The sequence below is a fragment of the Adiantum capillus-veneris genome, chromosome 30 (genome assembly GCF_014529385.1).
Source record: "Adiantum capillus-veneris isolate H3 chromosome 30, ASM1452938v2, whole genome shotgun sequence".
NCBI lineage: Eukaryota > Viridiplantae > Streptophyta > Polypodiopsida > Polypodiales > Pteridaceae > Adiantum > Adiantum capillus-veneris.
In genome coordinates, this window is record NC_140960.1 from 68,140,292 (window position 1) to 68,167,130 (window position 26,839).

General features: G+C 45.5%; 2 protein-coding genes across 3 annotated transcripts in view; both read left to right on the forward strand.

The window, feature by feature from the left end:
- Window positions 1-26,839, forward strand: part of LOC147418140 (mitogen-activated protein kinase 9-like) — a 66,123-nt gene that overhangs the window by 15,517 nt on the left and 23,767 nt on the right. The window lies entirely within an intron of this gene.
- On the forward strand, window positions 14,532-16,680 carry LOC147418141 (uncharacterized). Its single transcript, XM_086507339.1, has 2 exons — window positions 14,532-15,718; window positions 15,834-16,680. Exons 1-2 carry the CDS (start codon window positions 15,545-15,547, stop codon window positions 16,260-16,262), a joined length of 603 nt encoding a protein of 200 aa, XP_086363465.1. The 5' UTR covers window positions 14,532-15,544; the 3' UTR covers window positions 16,263-16,680.

Consider the following 26,839-nt stretch of genomic DNA (forward strand, 5'->3'; position numbering starts at 1 on the left):
CCCGTAAAGGGCTTGGGCACAAGGCTGTTCCTTCCCGTGAGGGACTTAGGCGCGAAGCCGTACTTTCCCGTAAGGGACTAAGGCGTGAAGCCGTACTTCCCGTGAAGGGCCTTCCCGTGAGACGGGAGATTCCTGCAAAACAAACCACACAAAGCAGCAATTCTCAATGCGTATCAACACGTTATACCTGTCGCTTCTTGCTCGGAGAATCAACCTCCGTACTCAGTCGTCACGCGAGCACTTGCAAATTCCGTCGCCAGTCTCCGATCCAGAATCCCAGCGCTTGCACTTCCTGCTGCTTCTGGCTCCTGCAAACTCAAACGCTGGCTACCCTTTTATAGGGTCTGACACCCGGCAGGAATAGGGGTCCAAAAGCAAAGCTTGGCGCTCCTAGAGAGAGGAGAGAGAGAGATCGCAATTCAGCCCCCCCTGCGTCGGTTTTAGCGTGGCTTTTTTTTAAAGGGCCTTGCTTGCTTTATTTTATTAATAAAAGCCTGGTCACTTAAAAGTGACCGGCCACTTTAATAAAATAAAGTGTGAACTTGTGCAAACTTTAAAAACTCACTCAGTTAGTGAAAACAATGCTACACGGACACATTCCAGGCGTCCCCGGGTGCAAGGCACGACACAGATGCAATGCAGACACTGACTCCTCGCGGGAAAACATCTGTCCTCCCGCGACTGTTCCTGCTTTTCGTAAAAAGCTTCATTGAACCCATCTTTATTCTTGTGCTTGCGTTCTTATGCGTATTTTCTTACTCAGTTCGGATTTCCTCCTTAGCCTACGGAATGCCCCCTTACTGATGCACCCGTCACCCATCATGTGACTCATCAGGGGCACTCGTAACTCGGCCCTTTTCCACCGAACTTACGGAAACTCCTTCGCGATGTTTACCGTCACCCATCAAATGACACATTAGAGTTTGTTCGTTCTTGATGGCAGTTCCTGTAGCTACAATCTTTTAACAGTTCTTAGTGCACATAATATATCCTAAAAAAAGAGATTTAATCATTAAAAATAAGGAAATAGTCCAATTAGCAACAGAGTGGCGGAATTCCACCCCAAAGACTATTGGCCCCAAACCTTGGCGTCCCTTTCGGTATTTCTTTATATTACTTGAACTCAGTACAATGTCGGTACTCGCGCTCTGCACCTTTTCACTGAAGCCTCCAGAGACTGAGCCCTCTGCACTTATTTAAAGGCCCTTGACCTTGACAAGCACTTTACATGAAAATCTTGAAACTCAAAAGGAACTGGTCCAAAAGTTGGCGCTGAAAATCAGCCAGCGTAAATCGGTACAGTTTGCCACGTCAGCAGTCCAGTGCAGATTGCGGAGATCTGCACAGTTTGCCAGATCATCAACCTCTCCGCGTGTGTGTGGCCTTGCTTTATTTTAATGCCTTTATGTCACTTGGGCCCGATCGACGGGGTCCCTTTAAAAATAGACCCACTTGGCGAGGATTTGTAAGTTGGTGAGAACTTCAACTTCTTTTGTTGCTTCTAGTGTTTAGGCCCGTCGGCCGGGATCTTCAAGTCGGCTCCGTTCTTCAGTGGCTTGACACGTCAGCAATTTGTGACACTAAGACTTAAAAGAAAGATTTGGGTGGGGATTGCTGATGTGGCAGGCTGTAGGGATGGTCGTAAATCACGTTGGCTGCTGACGTGGCAGATTGTACTGACGCTCGCAAATTGCGGTGCTATTTTTAGTGGTAGCTTTTGGCACTAGCTGGAGATACTAGATGCTTTTGAAACTTGAAGCTTTTCATGTTTTGCTTTTGGGGCTTCCCTTGTAAAAATAAAAGAGCTTTTGGGTCTCACATTGGAGAGCATATGGACGGAGAGTATGAGAGTAGAGGTCCCTCGGGACTTGTACTTTGCAATGAGTAATGATAAGAAATATCGAAAGGGGCGCCAAACTTTGGGGCCAATGTTTTTAGGTTCGGATGTCGTCATGCCGTGTCGACTCTTTCTCTCTCTCTCTATTAAAGTTCAGTGATTTTGAAGTTTCTGTTCGTATGTTGCTATTGATTTCTCACGTGGAGTGTCCAAGCCTGTTACAGTGGTATTAGAGCTCAGAAAGATTCTTCTTCTACCAAGGTTGTATCCGTACAACGTTGTACGGATAGGATCTGTACAGTACAACTGTACAGTACGTATCCGTACGTACAGATAGGGATCCGTACGGATTTTCTTTAAAGAAAAACATAAATAAATCGTAGTGTGTGGTTTGCAGTATTTATTAGATTTAGGACTTCATACTTCGGTCTTGGATTATCATTATGTTTTTTTTAATGCTCTTAGACCATGCATTAGACATGTGACACTGTTTGGCTGTAGACATTGATCAGCTTTTCATTCTCTTTGTTCGGTTAGAGTTGTGGACTCTAGTCTTTATTTGAAGTCTTGGTGAATGAATAAATAAATGTATGAAGTACTCTCAGTTTTAGGTTTTGTGAAAAAAAGATTGAATTTTTATGTATCTAAAAACTCAATCCATTCTGTACTACGTACCTAATGTACCGAATTTGTATTGAACACTACCTACCTAACTACCTTGTCTTCTACGTAGGATTCGATCCCTTTTGCAACGCGCACAGATTCTCGAGGAGAGCATGACAGAACAATTGAGATTTGATCTGTATGTGAAAGAATCTTCGTGTCCCGACCCGGACTTGTTAGCCACTTCCATAATCACCACATCACTGGACAAGGAAGACAAAAACTGATACTTCTATCACTTGCAAGGTGTATAGCACCTTTCTCTTTGTATGTAGCCTCACTCTCATAGACTACACCTATACCAGTCTCCACAAAGTCAATTGCCGGAGCCACCTCTCCACGGCCATACACTAACTTTGGAACCATACAATGCACCTCTACATGCCCATCAAGGCAAGGTTGCCTCACCCCCTACATCGGTCAATTACTTCGATACACCTCCCCTAATGTTTCCAGAGCTTCTGTAAGTCATTCTCAAGAACTTGTTCTTCAATCAAGTCAGATGCACAATCAAACCATACCTCTTCTTCTAGTAGGGATTCACCATCACAAGACTTAAAAGTTAAGAGAGGATTGCTCAATCGATTGGTTCACACAAGATACCTCTAAATCTGCATTATGCTCCCACCCTTCGGGCACACTCCCCTCTTCATCGCTCTATTTTAAAGGGCATAAGCCATTAAAGAATCCAAGAGTACAGATGGGTTGTCACGGAGAATCTAACAAAGATAACACCTCTCAGTGGGCAGGCAAAGAAAAGTTAAAATCTAGAGCGGAAATTGAAGAGAATTGGGCAAATTTTTGGTAGGGAAGTTTGCCAGATTGGAGTTCAAATGTCAACTGCAGGTTGAACGTGTGTGAAATGATTGATGAAGTACTCCAGAGACTCGAGATTTGAGACACACCTGAAGATTTATGCGATTGATGAGATTCACTCTCGATGGCGAGAGGCTGTTGATTCTCCTTTTGGGTCGGGAGGAAAGCTGAAAGGACAGGCGAGTGCAGAAAAGCGGAAGCTACACTCATAGAAAGAGCCGGATAGAGCTCTTGACCAAAAGACAAGTTAGAGAGTTCTAGAGTAGTTGAAGAGCGTGGAAGAAATGTAAAGGCGAAAGCACGACTGGTACCAGATTCTGTGGGGACCACCCCTGATCAGATGGATGAAAGTACTGAACTTTGCAGAGCGTGGGGCAAAGTGCGAACCCTTATTTACATGCCAAGCCACTAAAGAACGGAGGCAACCTGTAGATCCCGGCCGAGGGGCCTAAACCCTAATTGAAGAAGTAAAAGAAGAAGAAGCAACAACGAAAGAAGTTTACCAACTTGCAAAGTCTTGTCAAGTGGTCTATTTTTAAAGAGAGTTCCCACCAACTTACGGGACATTGTCCGCTGGGGCCATGAACCCGGCCCGTAGGGCGGTAGGCGTTGGCTTTCACCCGAAATTCTTTACTTTAGACACACACACACATCACTTTGCAAAGGTGACCTGTAACGGGAATTAACACTTAATCACACACACGGCTCGGAAGCTAGAATGCTCCGAGCAGACACCGACAACCTGTAGGCCCCAAAATTGGCGCCCCTTTCGGTATTTCGTTATTCTTTATCAAAGGGAATAAAACCTGTGATCTCCCACAAGCTGCCCCGCACAATCTAGGCTAAGAAACACCTGTTCTGGCGCGATTTCGGCAGCATAACTGTACTAGGACGCTTCACAGTCAGTATCCCCACACAATAGGTGACTTTCTCGACGCATACGGACACTTTGCAAAACCTGGCAAGAATCTGCAGCACGCTGAATTCTCTGTTTTCTGCCCCGAAAATGCGCCAGTTCACTTGTACAGCGGTCCCCTTGCGTCTCTGAACCTCCTGGGGGTATTAGGGTCCGTTTAGGGCCGAAACCCTAAACCTGCAAAAATACACAGCAGGCTGTAATTCCCTGTTTTGGGCTCCGTTTCGCGTGCCGGTCGCATCTGTAGAAAGACCTCGAGCTCCTGCACCTGCAGGGCTACTTGCCATTTGAATCGGACGAGATTTCTGGCGTGAAACCTCTCCGAATTCACTTGTACCTGCGGGGGATTAGCCGTTAGCTAATCCAGTACTTGTGCAAGAGGCTCTTGCCTCGGCAATCGCGCATGAACCCACATAACTGTACATTGGTCAAATGAAAAGCCCACTAATGGGGCATAACATACTGCTCGTAGGGGGGAGAGAGGGCAGTGCGTAGCGTGCAGGGCATCACTCTTGGCACCGCACTGTACATAAGAGGGAAAGGAAGCACTCCATAGCTCTTAACCTGCGACAGTTTGCAAGAAGAGCCTCTCCCAGCTTAAAATTCAGCGCCCTTTCTTCCTTGCATTGGAAAGTGCACAGAAATGTGCCACTTGGCGCATTTACAAGCATTTTCCCGTTTCGGGTTCGCCGCTTAAAAATATCCTGACCGGTTGCCCAGTTGACTTCGCGGCAGAGTTGTAAAATGTTCCCCTAGTCATCCCGGAGGTAATGATGCGAACACATTTCACGGCCCAAAATAGCAGTTCCCTAAATTTTAGGAGATGCTTCCGTTGGGCTCCCACTGGTCTTCTAACCATCTATCCTCATTGGGACCGCATTCAAAAGTGCAATGTGGCCCAACTATCGGATACTTTTTGTTGGTGATCCCACCTTGACTTTATGCCTTTATTGAGTTCACTTCCTAGTATCCACCAACTTGCTCAGTGCGACGGGGGGACCTATATGATCTTGCTCTGAGCCTAGACATCCTCTTACCATATGAATTCCAGTGCCGACCACTTCCTGTCTGCGGGTGAATCTACCGTTCACATTGGCCATACAATGTCCGACCGTTTGCTACTTCAAAAAGAGGGTCTCAAACAAAATAAAATAAACCCCATTGGAAAGAAACCAACAACCAAGGTTAGCAGTTGCCACATCTTTGTGACACGGTTAATAACTGCCACGTCCTCGTGACATACCCTCCTCTTGAAATCGCAAACGTCCTCGATCGCATACCATAAATACACTCCACTGATGATCTTGTGCTATTAACACTCTTTTATCATCGCATGTATCCGCAAGAAAGGTCGTAACATACATAGATACAAATGACTTAATGAGGCCTTCATACTTTTGTCATTTCCATCTATTATACCGAATTCATATGTACATTTGATGTACTAGCTCTATCATTACCCCTCCTTTGCACACGTTGGGTTGGGGCATAAGTAGGCTGTAACCCAAAGGCTTCAAGGTAAAGCTGCAATACATTTGGTGAGTCTGACAGTTCATGCTCTTCCATCCACTTTGCATCCATAGGCGGATAGTTCTTGAACTTCACCAAATAGCGTCTTGCAACTTGTCCTTTAACTTTTCTGTCCTTATGTGCCAAAACTTGCTCAGGTACCAGGATCTCATCAAGTTCTTCAACTTCTGGCTGATCCTCATCTGGCATATCTTCTGGCACATCACCCACGAAGGGTCTTAGAAGACTCACGTGAAACGCATTATGAATGTTCCATGCATCAGGCAATTTCAACCTGTAAGCCACATCGCTGATCTTGTCAAGCACTTGAAAAGGCCCATAGTAACGCATGCTGAGCTTAGGAAACAGCCATTCCTTGCCCTTCATCTTCTTTAACCTTGCCTTTTCGAACCTTAACAGAACCCAATCACCAGGTGATAGTAGCAATTCACGACGGTGACGATCAGCAGCCTTTTTCTGCTTTGCTTGAGTCTTCTCCAGGGCAACTTTAATCTTCTTATACATCTCATCCATGTTCTCAACATATCGATCTGCCTCAAAGATCTTGTCCTTTGTATGCAAAATGGGAGGAACCTTTTTGCCGCCTTCAACAATCTCAAAAGGTGCTTTGCCAGTAGACGAATGCACCGTATTATTGTACGCATACTCAAGCATAGGCAAATACTGTTCCCACTTGCCCTTATTATCTGACACATAGCATTTCAGCAGATCTAAGACATTAGAATTAGCCTCTTCTGATTGTCTATCAGTTTGTGGATGAAACGAAGACGAGAATTTGAGCGTAGTGCCCATGTTCTCAAACAATCCTCTCCAGAACAAACTGGTCATGCGAGGATCACGATCACTGATAATCGATTGTGGCATACCATGGTACTTAAACACATTGTACATGAATAAGCGTGCCATCTGATCAGATTTTATCTTCTTCCTGACAAGGATAAAATGGGCCTGCTTGGTGAACTTGCAAATAATGGTCCATATACCATCATTCCCTGTTGGCGTCCTTGGAAGATCAAAGATAAAGTCCATAGCAATGCTTTCCCATGGCTTATCTAGAATTGGCAGTGGTTGTAACAACCCTGGTGCATTTTGCTTGTCAAATTTGAACTTTTGGCAAACTATGCATGCTCGCACAAAAGCATCCACATCTCTCCTCAAGGTAGGCCAATAGAAGAATGTCTCTACCGCTTTAACTGTCGCATCAATGCCACGATGCTCTGCATACGGTGGGACATGACTCTCTTCCATGACCTTATGTCGCAGTGGCCTAGTGACACAAAGTCTGCCATGCATCATCATAAAACCATCTCTGAGGAGGTAGTGCTCGTGATGTTGCCCCTCTTGTAACTGTTCAAAGATCCTTGCAAAATCTTCATCAGCAGTATACCGTTCCTTCATGTCATCTAGCTCATGATGATAAGGAATTGACACAGCTGAAATTTGTGGCTTTCTTGATAACGCATCAGCCACAACATTCTTCTTGCCATCCACATGCATAATCTGGAAGCGGAACATGGAAAGAATGTTTGCCCATCGCATATGCTTTTCGGATAACTTTGACTGTGTCAAGAAGTATCGCAAGGTCTGGTGATCTGTTTGGACAACAAAATCAGCACCTAAGAGGTAGTGCTTCCAGCTAGAAAGCGCATGAATCACGGCCAAGAGCTCTTTCTCATAGACTTGCATAGTCCTCTCTGGCCCTTGCAAAATTCGGCTTTCATAAGCTACTACCCGTCCATCTTGCATTAGCACTGCTCCGATACTACTGCCACATGCGTCACACTGGACCACAAATGACTTCCTGAGATCTGGCAAAACAATAACTGGATCTGAAGTCAACTTTTCCTTTAAGAGACTAAAAGCTGAAATCTCTTTTTGGGTCCATCTGAAAGTGACCTCTTTCTTTTGCAAAGCGTGAAGAGGCGATGCTATCTCTGCAAAATTTCTGATAAACCTTCTATAGTAGGAACACAATCCCAAGAAGCTTTTGACATCATGCACAGTCTTCAAGTCTGGCCATGTCTTGATAGCTTCGACCTTTGTGGGATCCATTCTAACACCATCCTTTGAGACTATGTGGCCCAGAAAGTGGATCTCTTCGAGGAAGAATTCACATTGACAAGTAACCTGTGAGACTGCGCAGCTCTTCGAACACAATGGTCAAGTGACGCCTATGCTCCTCTTTATTCTTCGAATACACTATCATGTCATCGAAGAACGTTCCAACAAACTGTTGATGCGAGCGGAAAATCCGGTCCATCATTCTGTTGAACGTGGCAGGAGCATTTGTTAGTCCAAACGGCATCACTAGAAACTCATAAAGACCAAATGTCGTTCTAAACGCAGTCTTGTGCACATCCTGTGGCCTTATACGAATCTGATGGTACCCACTCTGTCACAAAACGGGAGCGTACACGAGCACTTAGAAAATCTGAAAATTATAATACTTTGCAAACATGAGAGAAGGGAGAAGATCGACATAGTATTGGGGACCAGAAGATGGGCTGGTCCCCCCCCGTTAAGAGTATTCTTTTATTCAGGGAGAATTCGTATACAAGCACGAGAACCCGAGGAAACCCCTCCGTTTTGTAATCTTAGACCCGAAGGTCGTGCTTTCCCGTAAAGGGCTTGGGCACAAGGCCGTTCCTTCCCGTAAGGGACTTAGGCACAAAGCCGTACTTTCCCGTAAGGGACTTAGGCGTGAAGCCGTACGTTCCCGTAAGGGACTTAGGCGTGAAGCCGTACTTCCCGTGAAGGGCCTTCCCGTAAGACGGAAGATTCCTGCAAAACAAACCACACAAACACGCGACAACAATTTGTATGGCGAATCCACAATAGATACCTGTCGCTCTTGCGCGGAAAAAGCGACTTCCGTGCTTCGTAGTCTCGCAATCTCTTGCGACAGAGTCTTCTCTTGCTGACGTTGGTACCTCCCGTGAGTGAGGGCATGTGGTGCTTTTATAGCTCCTTGGCCACGGCACAAATAATTGCTCGCGTAGAGATCGCGGCCGTTTTTTTTTTTTTTTGCGCTGTTTTACCTGAAATAGGGAGAGAGAATTCGCTGGCTGGTTTTGTTGCTTTATCTTCTAAGTGGCTGCCCACTTATTAAGTGGGCGGCCAGCATATTTTAAAATTGGTTTGAACCTGCCCAAAAACTCAATAAAACCTTATAAGTTAAAACCAATGCATTTAACAACACTTCCCAGGCGTCCCTGGATGCAACCACATGCACGAATGCAATGCAAACATAGATTCCTCTCGCGAAAGCGTCTGCCTTCCCGCGATTGTTCCTGCTTTTCGTAAAAAGCTTCATTGAACCCATCTTTATTCTTGTGCTTGCGTTTTTACGCGTATTTTCTTACTCAGTTCGGATTTCCTCCTTAGCCTACGAGATGCCCCCTTACTGATGCACCCGTCACCCATCATGTGATGCATGAGGGGCACTCGTAACCCGACCCTTTTCACCGAACTTACGGAAACTCCTTCGCGATGTTTACCGTCACCCATCAAATGACACATCAGAGTTGTCCGTTCTTGATGGCAGTTCCTGTAGCTACAATCTTTTAACAGTTCTTAGTGCACACAATAAAATATCCTAAAAGAGAGATTAATCATTAAAAATAAGAAAATAGTCTAATTAGCAACATCCCTCTGGCTTCTAAACAATTGACCTCAACTGTAGTGCTTGGACATATGCCTCCAGTATCTCGGGATAAGCTGCTAATTCCTCCTGCGTCATCCACTGAGCATCTAGATTCGAATAGTTCTTAAACTTAACCAAATACTTCCGTGTTATCTTTCCGGATTTGAGAGACCGCTCCTGATGACTTACTAGCTGCTCCGGTTGGAGTATTTCTTCCGTTTCCTCAACCTCAGGAGGTTCCTCAGCACTAGGCTGGCTTTGAGGCGGTCCCACATACGGCCGGAGTAAATTGACATGGAAAGCATTATGGATCTTCCAATTAGGCGGTAGCGCTAATCGGAACGTGACATCATTTACTTGCTCAGTGATCTTAAACGGCCCATAATAACGGGTAGAAAGTTTTACCACCTTCCCCTTATGAGACGCTTGTTTCTTAAGTCTTGCCTTCTCAAACTTGAGTAAGACTAATTGTCCGACTGTTAAGTCAAGATTCCTTCTGTGCTTGCTTTTCCTTGTGCACAATTCTAACACAGTTCGGAATTTCCTCCCGACTATGGATATTCCCTTTCCGATGCACCCGTTACCCACCTTGTGACGCATCAGGAATACCCATCACTTAGTCCTTTCCTACCGAACTTACGGTACAATCTCCTTCACGATGCTCTATGTCACCCATCCTATGACGCATCAGAGATGTCCGCTCCCGGATGGTCGGATACTTCTTTCCGATGCTCCCTGTCACCCATCTGATGTGACGCATCAGAAGTACCCGTTCCTGGTGGCCTTACAGATATTCCCGTTCTCAGTGCTTTCGTCATTACTTTGAACGACGCACTAGGAATACTCTGTACTCTGATGTCTCCAGTGAGAAAAACCCTCTCACTTAAAATTCCAATAATTCATTTAGAATTATTTTTCGTGTTGTTCCAAGCGAGAAAACCCTCTCACTTATAAATCCAATAATTCATTTAGAATTATTTTCTTGTCAAATAAAGCCAGTTTAGCAACATCCCTCTCACTTATAAACAGTTGTCCTCAATTATAGAGGTCCAACTGAACTGCCGGGGGGAAACCGGAAAGATTCCAAATCTTGCTCAATGGTGAGTTGAGCTAGTTCTTTCTCAAAAGAGAACTTTAAAATTAATTTAAACAGAAATTCAAAAATTCAATAATTCAATACTTACCTTACCGGTTCATGTCCTTCCTCTAGTACCTCGAGGATATCTTTCACCAATTATCAAACTTACGAGCCATGTAAGAACTCGTCAGTCGCGTCTTTCCAACAGATCGGAAGTTTCCTCATTCCAGAGTCTGTTAACTCAATTCCACCTTCTGAATCCGAAAAGAATAATCCTCCTAGAAATCAATCTAGGTATCTGTCTTTGCGCATAATCCTGCGTTGTTAGTCTAGAGGGTATTAAACCTCTGGTGTCCTCCCACATAGGGAATGCTCAAGTCATAGAGCATTAAGCTCGATGTCTTTCTTTCACAATTTGCGATCACCTTAAAGAAGGTTCTTGTTTCGGGCCGACGCTCAACGTAAGCGAATGGTTCCAGTCCGAAGATTCCTTGTGCATGGCGGCACTTCCTTCTAATCTTTTCCTCCTGCAAGTTATTATCACCAGCAGTGTTTTCCTGACGCCCATTAGCGTCTCTTCCCTGCAGAGGCCATCCTTGCAAGCATCTAGGACTCCTCGCAAAATCTTAGGCAGATAAAATTCTAGCCATATCATTCTGTGAACATAAGTTCAAACTCGGCCTACTTAAGGGCGAACACGCTTTAGATCTCAATGATGTTCTCCCATATGTGGTTAAGGTAATTCTTACCATTTTTAAAACGGCTGGTGAATTATATTCTTACGAACAAAATAGTTCGAATTTATTCCAGCAGCGTGTAAATGCTACTTGACCTGCTCATGGAGAAACATATACCGCAACCAAAAGTTGCTACTGTAATGGTAAAAGCACATAGCGTACTCAATGATCAACGACCATCAGAAAACCTCTTCTCCGTAGAGAAACTCAAATTCCTTCTACCGAACACATCTCAAATAGAGATTCTCGTCTCGGAGTATCCTTGCGCACAAAAAGGCGCTCAAGAGAGTATAACAAACTCTTGTTCAGTTCCTTGGCATAGGTCTGCATCTTCGTGTGTTATCCATGTACCCAAAGGTGTACATAATTCTTAAGCTGTGTTAGAGTTTTGGTGAACCTGGGGAATTACCTTCCCTTCGTAAGATCCTTAGAGCGAAGACGCTCAACTTGACGATCCCTTGGCTCGATCTTAGAGCAAAACCCGCTCATTAAATAACTAGGATTTCAATCCTTGGATTCCTCGAGCACAGGCCGTAGTCATCGCTTGTTCCTTCTCTCATAAAGAGAGTGTTCATTCATTTGTGCGAAAAGCACTACCATGTCCTCCCTGACCGGGTAGGGGGTGTGGGCTTAAAGAGTATTCAAGCTTAATGAAAGCTTTTCTTTGCTTGGAATCTCGGAATGGTTCCTTCCTTTCTGCCGTCCTACTCAGGGCATGGCATCCGTGCAACGCTTTTCCGACTCTGTTTCCAGAGTCCTGTTCCTGCAGAGTCTACCTCTCTTCAATCCGTGGATCTGCTTCCCGAACTTGGGTACAAAACCCTTGGGCTGATCTGGCTCTAGTTCCTCAGAGCACTTTTATCCTACAGAGGCTCATGCCTTCCTCTGCTCCTACTCCCTCACGAAGAGGAAGTACACCTGCAATCAAATACTTAGATATCATACCATAAAAATCGTACCTTCAAAGTCACGACGCTCGTAACGCAACTCGGTTCTCGAAAAAGCAATTCCCCGGAAGAGATCTCTGCATAGAAAATCCTCTCTTCCAATCCTACACACAAAAGAGGTGTGTTCTCGGGTTCCTTCTCGTAAATCAGCCCCGTCTGCAACGTTTATGGGCTGAAAACAGAGAAAAACAGCAGCTTGTTGCGATGAAAACACACTCCGTAGGCACTTCTTCGCGAGGGAACTCGCGCACTGGGTCTTGATGACATCTGGTACACTGGGGGCAGCCATGGGCATCACTGGCAACGTCTTCTTTACGGCTGAAATCTGCAGCAGCATCTCTTCTTTGCAAAGATTGGTCTTCCCTTACCGGGTAGGGAGTGTTGGTTTGTAAGGTACTTAAGCTTGATAAAAGTTGTTCTTTGCTTGAAAGCTCAGAACAAGGTAGGATCAACACGTACGTCCGGATCCTTTCCGTACCGTACGGGTGATCTGTACGGATCCGTACCGTACGGATCGATCCGTACGGTGCTGGTTTTTTTTATAAAAAAATTCTGCCCCCTTTCCAGCATGAGGGTTTCGCTAGGCCCAGGCGACCAGTTTTTTGGCCTTATTTTTTAGGCGCTTGCATTGGGTTGCAGAAAACCAGTAACGCAGTCAATTATCTCTGCAGAGAAACAAAGTGTCATTGTGTAGGTAAAGTCTCTCTCTCTCTCTCTCTCTCTCTCTCTCTCTCTCTCTCTCTTTCTCTCTTCTCCAAGTTCTTATTGCAGGCTCCGGGGCTCCCCCTCTGTCACGAGGACGTGACAATTATTAACCATGTCACAGAGATGTGGCAACTGCTAACCTTGGTTGTTGGTTTCTTTCCAATGGGGTTTATTTTATTTGTTTTGAGACCCTCTTTTTGAAGTAGCAAACGGTCTGACATTGTATGGCCAATGTGAACGGTAGATTCACCCGCAGATGGGAAGTGGTCGGCACTGGAATTCGTATGGTAAGAGGATGTCTAGGCTCAGAGCAAGATCATATAGGTCCCCCCGTCGCACTTAGCAAGTTGGTGGATACTAGGAAGTGAACTCAATTAAGGCGTAAAGTCAAGGTGGGACTACCAACAAAAAGTATATGACAGTTGGGCCACATTGCATTTTTGGATGCGGTCCCAATGAGGATAGATGGTCAGAAGACCAGTGGGAGCCCAACGGAAGCATCTCCTAAAATTTAGGGAACTGCTATTTTGGGCCGTGAAATGTGTTCGCGTCATTACCTCCGGTATGACTAGGGGAACATTTTATAACTCTGCCGCGAAGTCAACTGACGCGTCGGTTGGGATATTTTTAAGCGGCGAACCCGAAACGGGAAAATGCTTGAAAATGCGCCAAGTGTCACATTTTGGTGAACTTTCCTCTTGCAGAAAAATGGGCGCTGATTTTTATGCTGGGAGAGGCCTCATTTCAGCTTTTGTCACAGGTTAAGAGCTATGGAGTGCTTTCTTTCCCTCTCATGTACAGTGTGGTGCTAGGAGTGATGCCCTGCACACTACACACTGCTCTCTCTCTCCCCTACGTGCAGTTATGTGATGCCCCACAAGAGGGCTACTCATTTGATTGATGTACAGTTGTGTGGGTTCATGCTTTTGTGCTGAGGCAAGAGCCTCCTTGAGCAGGAACAGGGGTAGCTAACTGCTACTCCAAAGCAGGCATTGGTGAGGGTCATAACCTCACCGTACAGGTGCAAAATCAGCGCTGTGTATGCGCTGTAAATTCACTGTTTTTCAGCCGTACGGACGCCAGGATCATTGGGAATCGTGCCCCACTGGCAAAGGACAGTTAGGGGACTGTTTGGGGCTGAAAACAGGGCAAAAACCAGTAAATACAGCGTGCTGAATTTACTGTTTTTGGACAGGAATCAGAGGGTATACGACAGTGCAAGCGAGTTCCAGCAGGGGAATTGGTTTTGCGCAAGTTTTGGGGCTGTTATGTTGCCGAAATTTGGCCAAATCAAATGGTATCTAGGTGGATACACGTGAAGGATTCCCAGGACCTTACCTTGTAATTTACCCTCCTAAAGAATAAAGAAATACCGAAAGGGGCGCCAATTTTGGGGCCTACAGGTTGTCGGCGTCTGCTCGGAGCATTCTAGCTTCCGAGCCGTGTGTGTGTTTAAGTGTTAACTTCCGTTACAGGTCTTCTTTGCAAAGTGCTCCGTGTGTGTGTATAAAGTAAAGAATTTCGGGTGAAAGCCAACGCCTACTGCCCTACGGGCCGGTTTCACCCTCTCTGTCTCTTTGTCTCTTTGTCTCACTCGTGTTGCGTGTGTCTTATTGTTTGCGACAGATTCATCATGCCTAAGCCATGCAACCCGTACTGGAAGGAGCATACCAATGTCATCCGCATTATCAACACTCCAGGCCAAGCGGGTTCCGACACTCGACGTTGCCAATGCAAGTACTGTCCTATTGTTACAGATGCCACTAAGATGACCACCTTTTTCCGCAAGAAACATCAAGCTTTAGCTATCTTCAGGAGCCACAGTACACTTGATATTGTGCGACCCTCAAAGACCAGATTTGCTTATATGTATTTAGTGCTACAGAGACTCTTCAAATTGAGGGATCCACTTCTCCAGACAGTCGTGGACCCGAAGTGGAGATTGATGCATCACTCGCAGACAGAGCCCACTAAATACATATAGCGACGGGTGCTCGATGAGTCCTTTTGGACACAGGTTCAGAGTTTGACAGTGGCATTGCAGCCAGTGTATGTGCTTCTTTGAGTCACAGACATGGAGGGCTCTACATTGGGCCTAGTCTATCATCTCTTCATGGAGATGAAGAGACACCTTACAGAGTGCGTGTCTCTGACACAGACCTGGTAAGTACTTGTCTTTTGAAATCTTCTAGTAGACTTGTTGTCATTTGAATTTGCCAAGTCAACTTTGTTTTATTGCTGAAAATTTCAGCCGAGATGACATCATGGCCATTGTAGAAAGGAGATGGACTTTCATGAGTCGTCCCATTCACGGGATGGCTGCATTGCTTCATCCTTTCTACAAGACGCCAGAGCTTTTCCATGAGAGGACTCTCTTAAAGCTCAAGGATGATTACATCAATATGATGTACCACATGGACGATCAGCTGGAGATTGATGCAGAGATGATCAGCTTCATGAACAATCTAGGACCATCCTTTGCTAGAGCTGTGGTGTTGAGGCCAGAGGCTACCAAGTTCCCTCTTACATGGTGGCAGAATTATGGGAGACAAGGTCTTCCAACGCTTACACATCTGGCTTTACGAGTACTTTCACAGGTAATTGAGAATCTTGAGACTTACAGTTTTTGCACAATGTACTTAGTACTTACTATTGCCATATATTAAATCTCAATGCTCATTGTTGTAGGATTGCTCGGCTGGTGCATGCGAGCGCAACTGGAGCGCTTATTCCTTGATACATACAAAGATCCGCAATCGTCTCAGCACTTCTCAACTAGAGAAGTTAGTCTATTGCCGAGCAAATATGAGGCTTGTGCGAGCCTACCACGCTTTGGGAACACCCAAGTAGGTCTACTATTAATTTTCACATGAATGATTGAGTCATGAATCATGATACACTCGGCCATTGAGTACTTAGTACATACTAAATAATATTTCCTTTGTTTTCATTTTTCAATAGGCGGACCCAACTAAGGTGAAGATGGTGGCAGATCCTGCTGCTATAGAGGAGATGGAGGCGCAAATCAGAAATGAGCAGGAGGAGATTATTCGACTGCTTCACAGGGAGTTGGAGAGTGTTGATCGGCGTGTGACGAGGTCACGCGCACGAGCTTTGGCTATTCCTCTACGTGAGCATGATCCAGACCCAGATAGTGCTCGAAGAGAGAGCATTCGTAAAGGGAAGCTACCTGTTCGTTCTTCTCGGAAACGGGCAAACGAGGCTGTTCGTCTCATTGAGGCTTCGACAGAGGCAGTAGAGGATGATCTACATGTGGCACAGATGTCCGTGATGGCAGAGCCAGAGTACGACGAAGAGGGCAATGTCTTGACGGATGGGGACTTGGTCTCTTCAATAGAGTCTTCATTTGCATCTGATGATGATTTTTGATGATGGGGCCATCACATGGATGATGTGCTAGCTTTGAGCTAGCTATTTAGTGCTTTCTAGTATCTACTACTATATAGATAGACTTTTTGAGTAGGATGGTTTCAGTTATGATGGCTGATGAGCCTTTTGTTATGGCGTGGGCCTTGTAGGCTATCACCTATGGTACTTTGTCATTTGATGTTTTCAACATTAGTGTGTTCATTGTTATTTCAGATCTCATTTGACTCTTGAGCCTTGATGTTCTTGTTCAATTATCAATGTCGTCTTAACTTTTAAGTCTCTTGCAGTAGTTACACAGTATGTGGTTGTCTTGTAAAACATGTCTTTGAATGTCTCTATAAGTTGTTGGCTTCTCTCTTGATTTATATTGGAGAAGTCCTAGAAAATGAGTATTTTGCGGTTTTTTACCAAGAGTACGTATTTTTACGTACATAAATTTTTTTCCTGTACGGAACAACGTACAGTACGTACATATACGCCACGTACCGTACGTTTGGTACCACCTTGGCTCAGAATGGTTCCTTCATAATTTCCTACCCGCACTAGCAGGCAATTTGTTGGAGAACTATCGGATACCAGATCAATCATGGGCCTTCCGGACGGTTAAGCAAATCAGTTCATCGTATAAAACAATGTTTTGACTCAACCCTACTCTCATAAGCACTCAAGAGTGATCAGTCTTGGCTAGACTTATGCAATCCTCGTGCGAAAAAGAAAACGCGCTTTTTAACTTCCTCAAAGACGTAACTTTGATTAGACCTGCCCTCTCACTTGAAGTTTGAGGAGTTAGATTGAATTCCCTTACTTCAAACTTTCTCTGGATAGCAACGTATCCTTCGAGGAGAGGTAACAAAAATTCGTTGTTTCTGGGTTCAATGGTTCTCGTCCCACTGCGGGGATTGTATTCTATGTACATCAAGGTGTACACTTTCAGCTTTTATTGCTGACTCCACCATCTGCTGCAAAGTATCTTGCAGATGGGTTTACAAATTCGGGCAAAAGTCCTTCGTTAAATTTGTTCATCTTTCCTTCCTCAGAGAGGATCAAGAATGGAGCTACCTTGGCAAGAGTGAACCACTACTTGCTTTGACTCACTCGTGTTCCTATTGGGCAAACCGATCCCAATCTTCTTGGATGCCTTCTTCAAAGCATAGAGAAAAAAAATTTGTCAAAAAATTCAGCCTTGAATTGAATCCAAGTCTTGTTGTAAGTTCCTTGCAGAGCTTTGGTATACCACCAAGTACTTACAATCCCCCTTGAGGTCTTTAGTCACATGCCTCACCTTCGACGCTTCTGAGAAATTGCCATTTGCAAAGGCAACTTCAAACTGTCGAATTAAAGCGGTAGCTTTCGGAACATCTTCTCTTCCGTCACAAGTATCAAACTTGACCGGAGTGTTCCTAGGTCTAGAAACCTCCTTCATATCCTTCCCGAAATGACGGGATTTCTTGGCTATGGTTCTCGATTGATGTTCATGGATATTTCTGGGTTCTGAAGTATCTTGAGCATTCTGCTTCTCAGATTCTCTAGTTTCTTGAGCATCATGCTCTTGTCGCCTTCTCAGAGAATCCCAAGTCTTGTGTCGCCTTCTTGCAGAGAGAAAAAAAAATTTCCAACTCTGCGAGCTTTTCTTGCAGGACTTAGGTTTCCGCCTGCTTGCTTCTCTCTTGGCTTGTCATGGCTTCTTCCCGTATCTTCCCAGAGTCGTCCTCCTTTACAGAGAAAGAGAGGAGACCATGCTCTGATACCACTGTCACAAAACGGGAGCGTACACGAGCACTTAGAAAATCTGAAAATTATAATACTTTGCAAACATGAGAGAAGGGAGAAGATCGACACAGTATTGGGGACCAGAAGATGGGCTGGTCCCCCCCCCCCGTTAAGAGTATTCTTTTATTCAGGGAGAATTCGTATACAAGCACGAGAACCCGAGGAAACCCCTCCGTTTTGTAATCTTAGACCCGAAGGTCGTGCTTTTCCGTAAAGGGCTTGGGCACAAGGCCATTCCTTCCCGTAAGGGACTTAGACACAAAGCCGTACTTTCCCGTAAGCGACTTAGGCGTGAAGCCGTACTTCCCGTGAAGGGCCTTCCTGTAAGACAGGAGATTCCTGCAAAACAAACCACACAAACACGCGACAACAATTCGTATGGCGAATCCACAATAGATACCTGTCGCTCTTGCGTGGGAAAAGCGACTTCCGTGCTTCGTAGTCTCGCAATCTCTTGCGACAGAGTCTTCTCTTGCTGACGTTGGTACCTCCCGTGAGTGAGGGCATGTGGTGCTTTTATAGCTCCCTGGCCACGACACAAATAACTGCTCGCGTAGAGATCGCGGCCGTTTTTTTTTTTTTTTTTTGCGCTGTTCTACCCAAAATAGGGAGAGAGAATTCGCTGGCTGGTTTTGTTGCTTTATCTTCTAAGTGGCTGCCCACTTATTAAGTGGACGGCCGGCATATTTTAAAATTGGTCTGAACCTGCCCAAAAACTCAATAAAACCTTATAAGTTAAAACCAATGCATTTAACAACACTTCCCAGGCGTCTCTGGATGCAACCACATGCACGAATGCAATGCAAACATAGATTCCTCGCGAGAAAGCGTCTGCCTTCCCGCGATTGTTCCTGCTTTTCGTAAAAAGCTTCATTGAACCCATCTTTATTCTTGTGCTTGCATTTTTACGCGTATTTTCTTACTCAGTTCGGATTTCCTCCTTAGCCTACGGGATGCTCCCTTACTGATGCACCCGTCACCCATCATGTGACGCATCTCACTCGTAACCCGGCCCTTTTCACCGAACTTACGGAAACTCCTTCGCGATGTTTATCGTCACCCATCAAGTGACACATTAGAGTTGTCCGTTCTTGATGGCAGTTCCTGTAGCTACAATCTTTTAACAGTTCTTAGTGCACACAATAAAATATCCTAAAAAAGAGATTAATCATTAAAAATAAGAAAATAGTCCAATTAGCAACACACTCTTAAGGTCTATCCTGCTGAAAATTGCAGCATCCTCTAAACGATCGAGAATATCATCAATTCTAGGAATAGGGAACCTATTCTTGATGGTATTCTTATTCAACGCACGGTAATCAATACACATGCGCCATGAGCCATCCTTCTTATGCACTAGGAGCAATGGGGAGCAAAAGGGTGAAGAACTAGGCTGAATCAGCCCCTTCTCTAATACCTCCTCAACGTGGCCCATAATCTCTTTCTGCTGCGCCGCACTAACCCTGTAGGGAGGTCTATTTGGTGGCTACACCTTGGCACCAAATCTATCCGATGGTCCTCAGGTCTCTCTTGCGGCAATTGCGACGATAATGAATTAGAAAAACAGTCACTAAACTTTTGCAAAAATGCTGACCTTTCTTTATCTAACACAGATAAATTTGACTGATCACTATCTGAGACATCACGTGCAAAAATCAAGTACACAGAAAGATGATTCTTTATTACAGAAGTGATAGCAGAAGCAAATACAATAGGGACTGACTCTCCTTTAAGCTTTACATCCAAGATGTGAGTTTTGCCCCTATGCTTTACAGTGATCTTTTTGTTGGAGGCATCCAAGACTCCATGCACTCGGAACATCCATGGGATCCTCAACAAGGCGTCACAACCTTCCAGCGGCATGATGCAAAACTCTTCTGTGTCCACATACGACTGAATATGCAGACGCAGCTTTCCAATGATGGGAGTAACACACTCAAAGTGGCCAGGACATGCCAACCCTGCCTCTGCTGTGTATCCCATCTCTTCAGCTCTGATGCCCAGCTTCATAGCTAACTCTGGTGAGATAAAGTTGGCTTTGGCACCTGGATCAAAGAAGATGAGTGCCGTCTGATCCCTAACTTTACCACATGCCCTGCATAACTCACTGGCATCTATGCTGGGCCTGTCACCCACCATGTCTGGCACTAAACCTGCCGTGGGTTTTGGCTTCTTGCCTTTCTGGTCTTCTTTATCCTCTGAGTCAGCTGGCCTTTTCCTTTGTGGACAATTGATAGAAAAGTGACCAGGCTGCTCGCATATAAAGCATTTGTTCTTAGTCATTAGGATCTTCTTTTCCTCGAGCGACTTGCGCACAAAAGGCTTCCTTTTCTGTTTCTTTGCCTGCGCTCCAGAAGTCCCAGCTGAATCCTTGTCTTTGGTGGCCTTTTCTGACCCCTGTGACACATCAGGAGCCCTCCTTTGTTTCTTTTGCTGCTGTTTCTTCACTGAATTTTTCTTTTGCTGCCCTCCTTTGTCACTGCTCGAAAATCCACTGTCCTTTCCTTTCAACAAGGCAAGACCAGTGTTCGCAACTTCCATGAGCTGAGTAAGGGTAGCCACTTGTTCTTTGTACAGTAATCGCGAAGCCCTTTAGGCAGCCCACAACAATACTTCTCTATCTGCTCTGTCAGTGGCACAAATCTGTAGGAGGTCACTGAGAGTAACGCTTTACAAAACCTCCTATTGTACTCCAGCAAGCTCTTGCACGAAGCTGAAGTAAGCTGGTGCCAATCTGTCATGACGTCGGCTTCAAATTCATTTGACAGCCAAGCAGATGCAAACATTTGCTTGAAGTAAACCCAAGTGGTGGGTGCCTGTCCTTGCATTAACAATGTTGTCCACCATGTAAGCGCATTGTCCTTTAAGAAAGTGGTAGCTTTCCTGACCTTCGAGGCCTCTGTAAAATTCCCTCCCGCATAAGCTGTATCAAACTGCTGGAGGAAAGTGAGTGCCTTTGTCTTATCCTCGAAACCACTGAAGGTACTGAACTTTACTGCTGCACCATCTTCTTTGTAAGCCTTCGGCTTCTCTAGTGCCCCCAAGTTGTCATACGGGATGGTCTGCAACATGGGCACTGTAGTAGGCATGATCGGCACGTCTTGGCCATTCACATTGTGTCAGAGGTGCAATATCTGACTGCTGTCCAGAAAAACAGCCATGCCAAAATGACCTTGTGGCACCCCAAACTGGCCCTGGTTGCAGTGGAAACCTTGCTGCATGCCGATACTACCATACATGGGGTTTGGCATGATGCCTTGCATACCCCTGAACATTGTTCTTGGCATGTACGGCTGACTTCCAGGCGCATAACCAGCCATACTTTGGAACACTGATCCACCCCCGAAATACCCAGGATGTACCGTGGGTGGTGGAAAAACTGAGTGCATAGCCTGGTATCCAGCTCCCTGTCCATTCAAGACAGCATGCTTGCTCTGAAAGGTGGCGGGCTGAACTGGCATAACCTGTGGAATAGGCGTTCTAGCCACCTGTTCAAGCACGGGAGGAACCTGCTTTGGAGCCCCCGACTCCGCAACATGTGAGTGTTCCCTTTCCTCCTGCGCCACATGAAGTACCTGGGCTTGAGCATCAACAAGCTCCGTACGCGGCGTAGGTTGCCTATTTTGCTGTTGCACTGGTGGCGCTTGCAAGAATTCCATAAACCTCGGATTCTGCACCAGCTGTGAAAAGACATTCACCGCGGCAACTAGCTGAGTCTTGAACGCATCATCCTCAAGTTGCCCAGTCATAAAGCCCTGTACCACTGGAGGGACATTCACGTTGACAGGAGGTACAGATTGACGTGGCTGTGAGCTCTCGCCAATCTCAAAAACCATAGGAATCTCCTGCCTGTCCTTTGAAGAGGAACCCTCTTCCATAATTCCCTTCCCCTTGTCGGCCATAGTGTAATCCCCGCGTTCCTGCACTCTGTGTCTTTATCCCAAAACAATCCAGGCTCACTCTTTAAGGAAAAAGTGATTGATATCCTGGCAACGGAACCATGAAACCGGCCCGTAGGGCGGTAGGCGTTGGCTTTCACCCGAAATTCTTTACTTTAGACAGACACACAGAGCACTTTGCAAAGGTGACTTGTAACGGGAATTAACACTTTAGACACACACACAGAGTACTTTGCAAAGGCGGTAGGCGTTGGCTTTCACCCGAAATTCTTTACTTTAGACACACACACAGATCACTTTGCAAAGGTTACTTGTAACGGGAATTAACACTTAATCACACACACGGCTCGGAAGCTAGAATGCTCCGAGCAGACACCGACAACCTGTAGGCCCCAAAATTGGCACCCCTTTCGGTATTTCTTTATTCTTTATCAAAGGGAATAAAACCTGTGATCTCCCACAAGCTGCCCCGCACAATCTAGGCTAGGAAACACCTGTTCTGGCCCGATTTCGGCAGCATAATTGTACTAGGACGCTTCACAGTCAGTATCCCCACACAATAGGTGACTTTCCCGACGCATACGGACACTTTGCAAAACCTGGCAAGAATCTGCAGCACGCTGAATTCTCTGTTTTCTGCCCCGAAAATGCGCCAGTTCACCTGTACAGCGGTCCCCTTGTGTCTCCGAACCTCCTTGGGGTATTAGGGTCCGTTTACGGCCGAAACCCTAAACCTGCAAAAATACACAGCAGGCTGTAATTCCCTGTTTTGGGCTCCGTTTCGCGTGCCGGTCGCATCTGTAGCAAGACCTCGAGCTCCCGCACCTGCAGGGCCACTTGCCCTTTGAATCGGACGAGATTTCTGGTGTGAAACCTCTCCGAATTCACCTGTACCTGCGGGGGATTAGCCGCTAGCTAATCTAGTACTTGTGCAAGAGGCTCTTGCCTCGGCAATCGCGCATGAACCCACATAACTGTACATTGGTCAAATGAAAAGCCCACTAGTGGGGCGGGAGAGAGAGGGCAGTGCGTAGCGTGCAGGGCATCACTCCTGGCACCGCACTGTACATAAGAGGGAAAGGAAGCACTCCATAGCTCTTAACCTGTGACAGTTTGCAAGAAGTGCCTCTCCCAGCTTAAAATTCAGCGCCCTTTCTTCCTTGCATTGGAAAGTGCACAGAAATGTGCCACTTGGCGCATTTACAAGCATTTTCCCGTTTCGGGTTCGCCGCTTAAAAATATCCTGACCGGTTGCCCAGTTGACTTCGCGGCAGAGTTGTAAAATGTTCCCCTAGTCATACCGGAGGTAATGACGCGAACACATTTCACGGCCCAAAATAGCAGTTCCCTAAATTTTAGGAGATGCTTCCGTTGGGCTCCCACTGGTCTTCTGACCATCTATCCTCATTGGGACCGCATTCAAAAGTGCAATGTGGCCCAACTATCGGATGCTTTTTGTTGGTGATCCCACCTTGACTTTATGTCTTTATTGAGTTCACTTCCTAGTATCCACCAACTTGCTCAGTGCGACGGGGGGACCTATATGATCTTGCTCTGAGCCTAGACATCCTCTTACCATACGAATTCCAGTGCCGACCACTTCCTGTCTGCGGGTGAATCTACCGTTCACATTGGCCATACAATGTCCGACCGTTTGCTACTTCAAAAAGAGGGTCTCAAACAAAATAAAATAAACCCCATTGGAAAGAAACCAACAACCGAAGTTAGCAGTTGCCACATCTTTGTGACATGGTTAATAACTGCCATGTTCTCGTGACAGGCCCGGGCGACCTAAAGAGATTAAATACAGCAAGATTCACACCGAAACACAAATTTGTGTAAATTGCTGATGATGTTGTACGAAAGTCCTGGTTTTCTCGTCGACAGTGTTGACATGGCAGTTGTACCGATTCTTGTAAAACGCGTCAACAGTGTTGATGTGACAACTATACGGATTTTCGCAAAACGTGTGGTTGCTTTTGCCCTGATGCTTTTGAGTTTTAAGCTTTTCATGTAATTGCTTTTCATAGGCCAAGGGCCTTTAAATATGTGCCATGGGCTCATTCTCTGGGACACTTCAGTGTGAAGGTGGAGAGGATGGAGTACTGGCGATGTACCGAGTTCAACCTGTCACAAAGTGATGACGTGGCTAATGACAACAGAAACCCTAATTTCTGTCAGAAACCCTAAAATTCTTGCAAACCCTAAATTTTGCGAAAAACCCTAATTTCCGGAAATCGCGCAGGCTATTAAATTTTTTCTTTTTGAAAATGATGAGTGACGCAAATTTTGCTTTTTATCTACAATATGAGAAAGAGAGAGAGAATGCTTTTGCTTTCAAGTTTTGACTCTCTTTGAGAGAGAGAGAGCAATTGCTTTTGATTTGAAGCTTTTGGGGCTCTGCTTTTGGGCATCCCTTGTAACCTTTAAATTAGTGGTGAGGGCCTCACTTCTCAGAGCATCTGGACGCAGAGTCTGAGAGTGAAACCCTAGCCACTCTCTTGTACTTTGATTTGATTAATATAAAAGGAAATACCGAAAGGGGCCCCAGTCTTTGGGGCCAATATCTCTAGGCACGGAACTCCGCCGGGCCAGTGTACATCTATTGTGATCTGTGACTTGTTTTGAATTGGTTATTTGGTGCTGTCGCGGTTGATTCTTGAATTGGAGTGTCCAAGTCTGTTACAGTGGTATCAGAGCACTGCCGATTTCTCTTCTACGGGATATCCGATCCCCAAATTTTTTTTCCGCGGCACCTATGGCTTCATGCAAGGATCAATCGACTCCCTCTGCATATGGAGATGCGGACAGGGATCACAACGAAGATTCCAGCAGAGAGTATGGCCCGCCTTGGCCTACTTAGGCGGAGCGGCGAGAGATGGAGCGTCGCCAGTTGATCGGCGATGCAACAAAGATGATGCTCAATTTTGCCAAGGACCCAAAGATGGCAAAATATATGAACCAGACCTCTTTGGAAGAGGTACAGACGGAGTGGCAGAGAACCACAACACCACTCCGGAAACCTGCTCTCAAGAAACCTTCTGCCTCTAAGAAAATATACAGAGAAGGAACTGGAGAACGTGGTTGATGCATGGATTGCTCAGCTTTTTGACGCGCAAAAGAAAGCCAAAAAGCACGGCAAAAAGCAGAAGAAAGGCATTGACTTTCCAGGTTATTTGGGTCGTTAGTCAACTTTTGGCAAGCCAAAGAAACAGAAGAAGCGTATCAAGTTTGAAGGCTTATTCAGTTCTTCTTCTTCTTCTGACAGTTCTTCTAGCTCTTCAGACTCGAGCGAAGAAGACGGAAAGAGCAAAAAGCGAAGTAAGACACAAAGCTTCGGAAAGGGCAAGAAAAAGGCAAAGAAGGCTACATCTCGCCCAGAGACTGACAGTTCTACTGAGGACTCGTCTACAGACAGCTCAGATTCTGATGACGGAAAGTTTTATGCGAACAAGAAGAATTTTTACAAAGCTAACCAGTATGACTTTCTCGAAGATAAAAGCAAGAAAGTCCGAGAGTTTAAGGAAGGTGGCCACTCGATCAAGTTTGATCCTTTTTTAGGATACTCAGATGCTTCGAAGGCTTTGTCTTTTAAACAGCAGTTTGACATCGCTTTCGGGGGAGGACGCTATTCAGAGCACTCCAAGATTCGGAGAGCTGCCTCTTGCTTTAAGAGGAATGCTCCTACTTGGTGGTCCACGCTTCTTTTAAACAAGACTGCTCTAGTTAAATGGCTGAAATTTAAGAAGCTTTTTATTTCTTCTTGGTTGATGCAAGAATATGAACGAGATATACGAGCTGCTTGGAACCATCTTCGGATGACCAAGAAAGATACAATCAATGCTTATTGTGAAAGATTCTGGAGCTCTTTTCTACCCGCCTCTTCATTCAAGAAGATCTCATTCAGAGAACAGATTGAGCGGTTTACCTTGGGTCTACCTACAAAGATCCGATATCATTGCTTGGAACAGAAGTCAGCTTCTATTCAGGAGTTGATGAGTCATGCGAAACGGGGCTTTGCCATTCACTCTGGCAGTTTGACCTACCCCACAGATGAGGCCATGACACAACGAGCCGAACAGACTTCTGGGAATGAAAGTAGAAAGAAAAAGAGCAACCCAGAGAAAAAGGATGCATGACCCAAGCTTACTCCTGAGGAGAGAGCTCTCTTCATCAGAGAGGGAAAGTGCTTTGGGTGCGGGGAACATGGACATATGTCCGCGAAGTGTTCCAAAAAGGCACAGAAAGAACAGAATGATAAAGACGACGACAGGCCTAAGAGTTCGAGAGCAGCTGAGGAACGTGGCAGAAAAGGCAGATAGAAAAGCAGAACTGGTACCACATGGCATGGGACTTGCACCGAATCAAATGAATGAAGGTACAAACTTTGCCGCTTTTTGGGGCAAAGTGAAGGATCAGGAAGCTCTTTTGAAGGAGCCAAGGCCAAATTCTTTTCACTTGGACTTGACGACTCGATTTGGAATTACGCCTGACAGACTGACGCCACAGACGGAGGTAGTTCGACTGGCACCCGGATGGGATGTTGCCATTACATCGAGCATTGCAAACTTCGTTTGCAATGACAGGGGTGTTCAGGGCACGCGAGTGACGTTCTACTCAGGATCCCTTGGTACCACAAGAACTATGCCGTGGTTGACTACTGGGCAGAGAAAGCGACTTTGATAAATGAAGGGCTTAGAGATTGTACTTGATGAACTTCAGTTTCTTACTCATTCTTTTGGGAGAGAACTGAACGATGGATAAAGGTTGAATATGTTTTGACCTGATCAAAAGAACGCCAAGATTTTTCTCCACACTCATGCCGATTGCTTTTTAGAGGGCCTGAAGATCAAACCATTGATTTGACACGTGGAAGCATGCCACCGAATCGGCCACCTTACCGCGTTA

Excerpts from the sequence above, each read along its gene's own strand:
- LOC147418141 (XM_086507339.1), top strand. The coding sequence starts at position 15,545 with ATGCTCATTGTTGTAGGATTGCTCGGCTGGTGCATGCGAGCGCAACTG. Across the intron at positions 15,719-15,833 it reads CACGCTTTGGGAACACCCAA|GCGGACCCAACTAAGGTGAA; the intron begins GTAGGTCTACTA and ends ATTTTTCAATAG.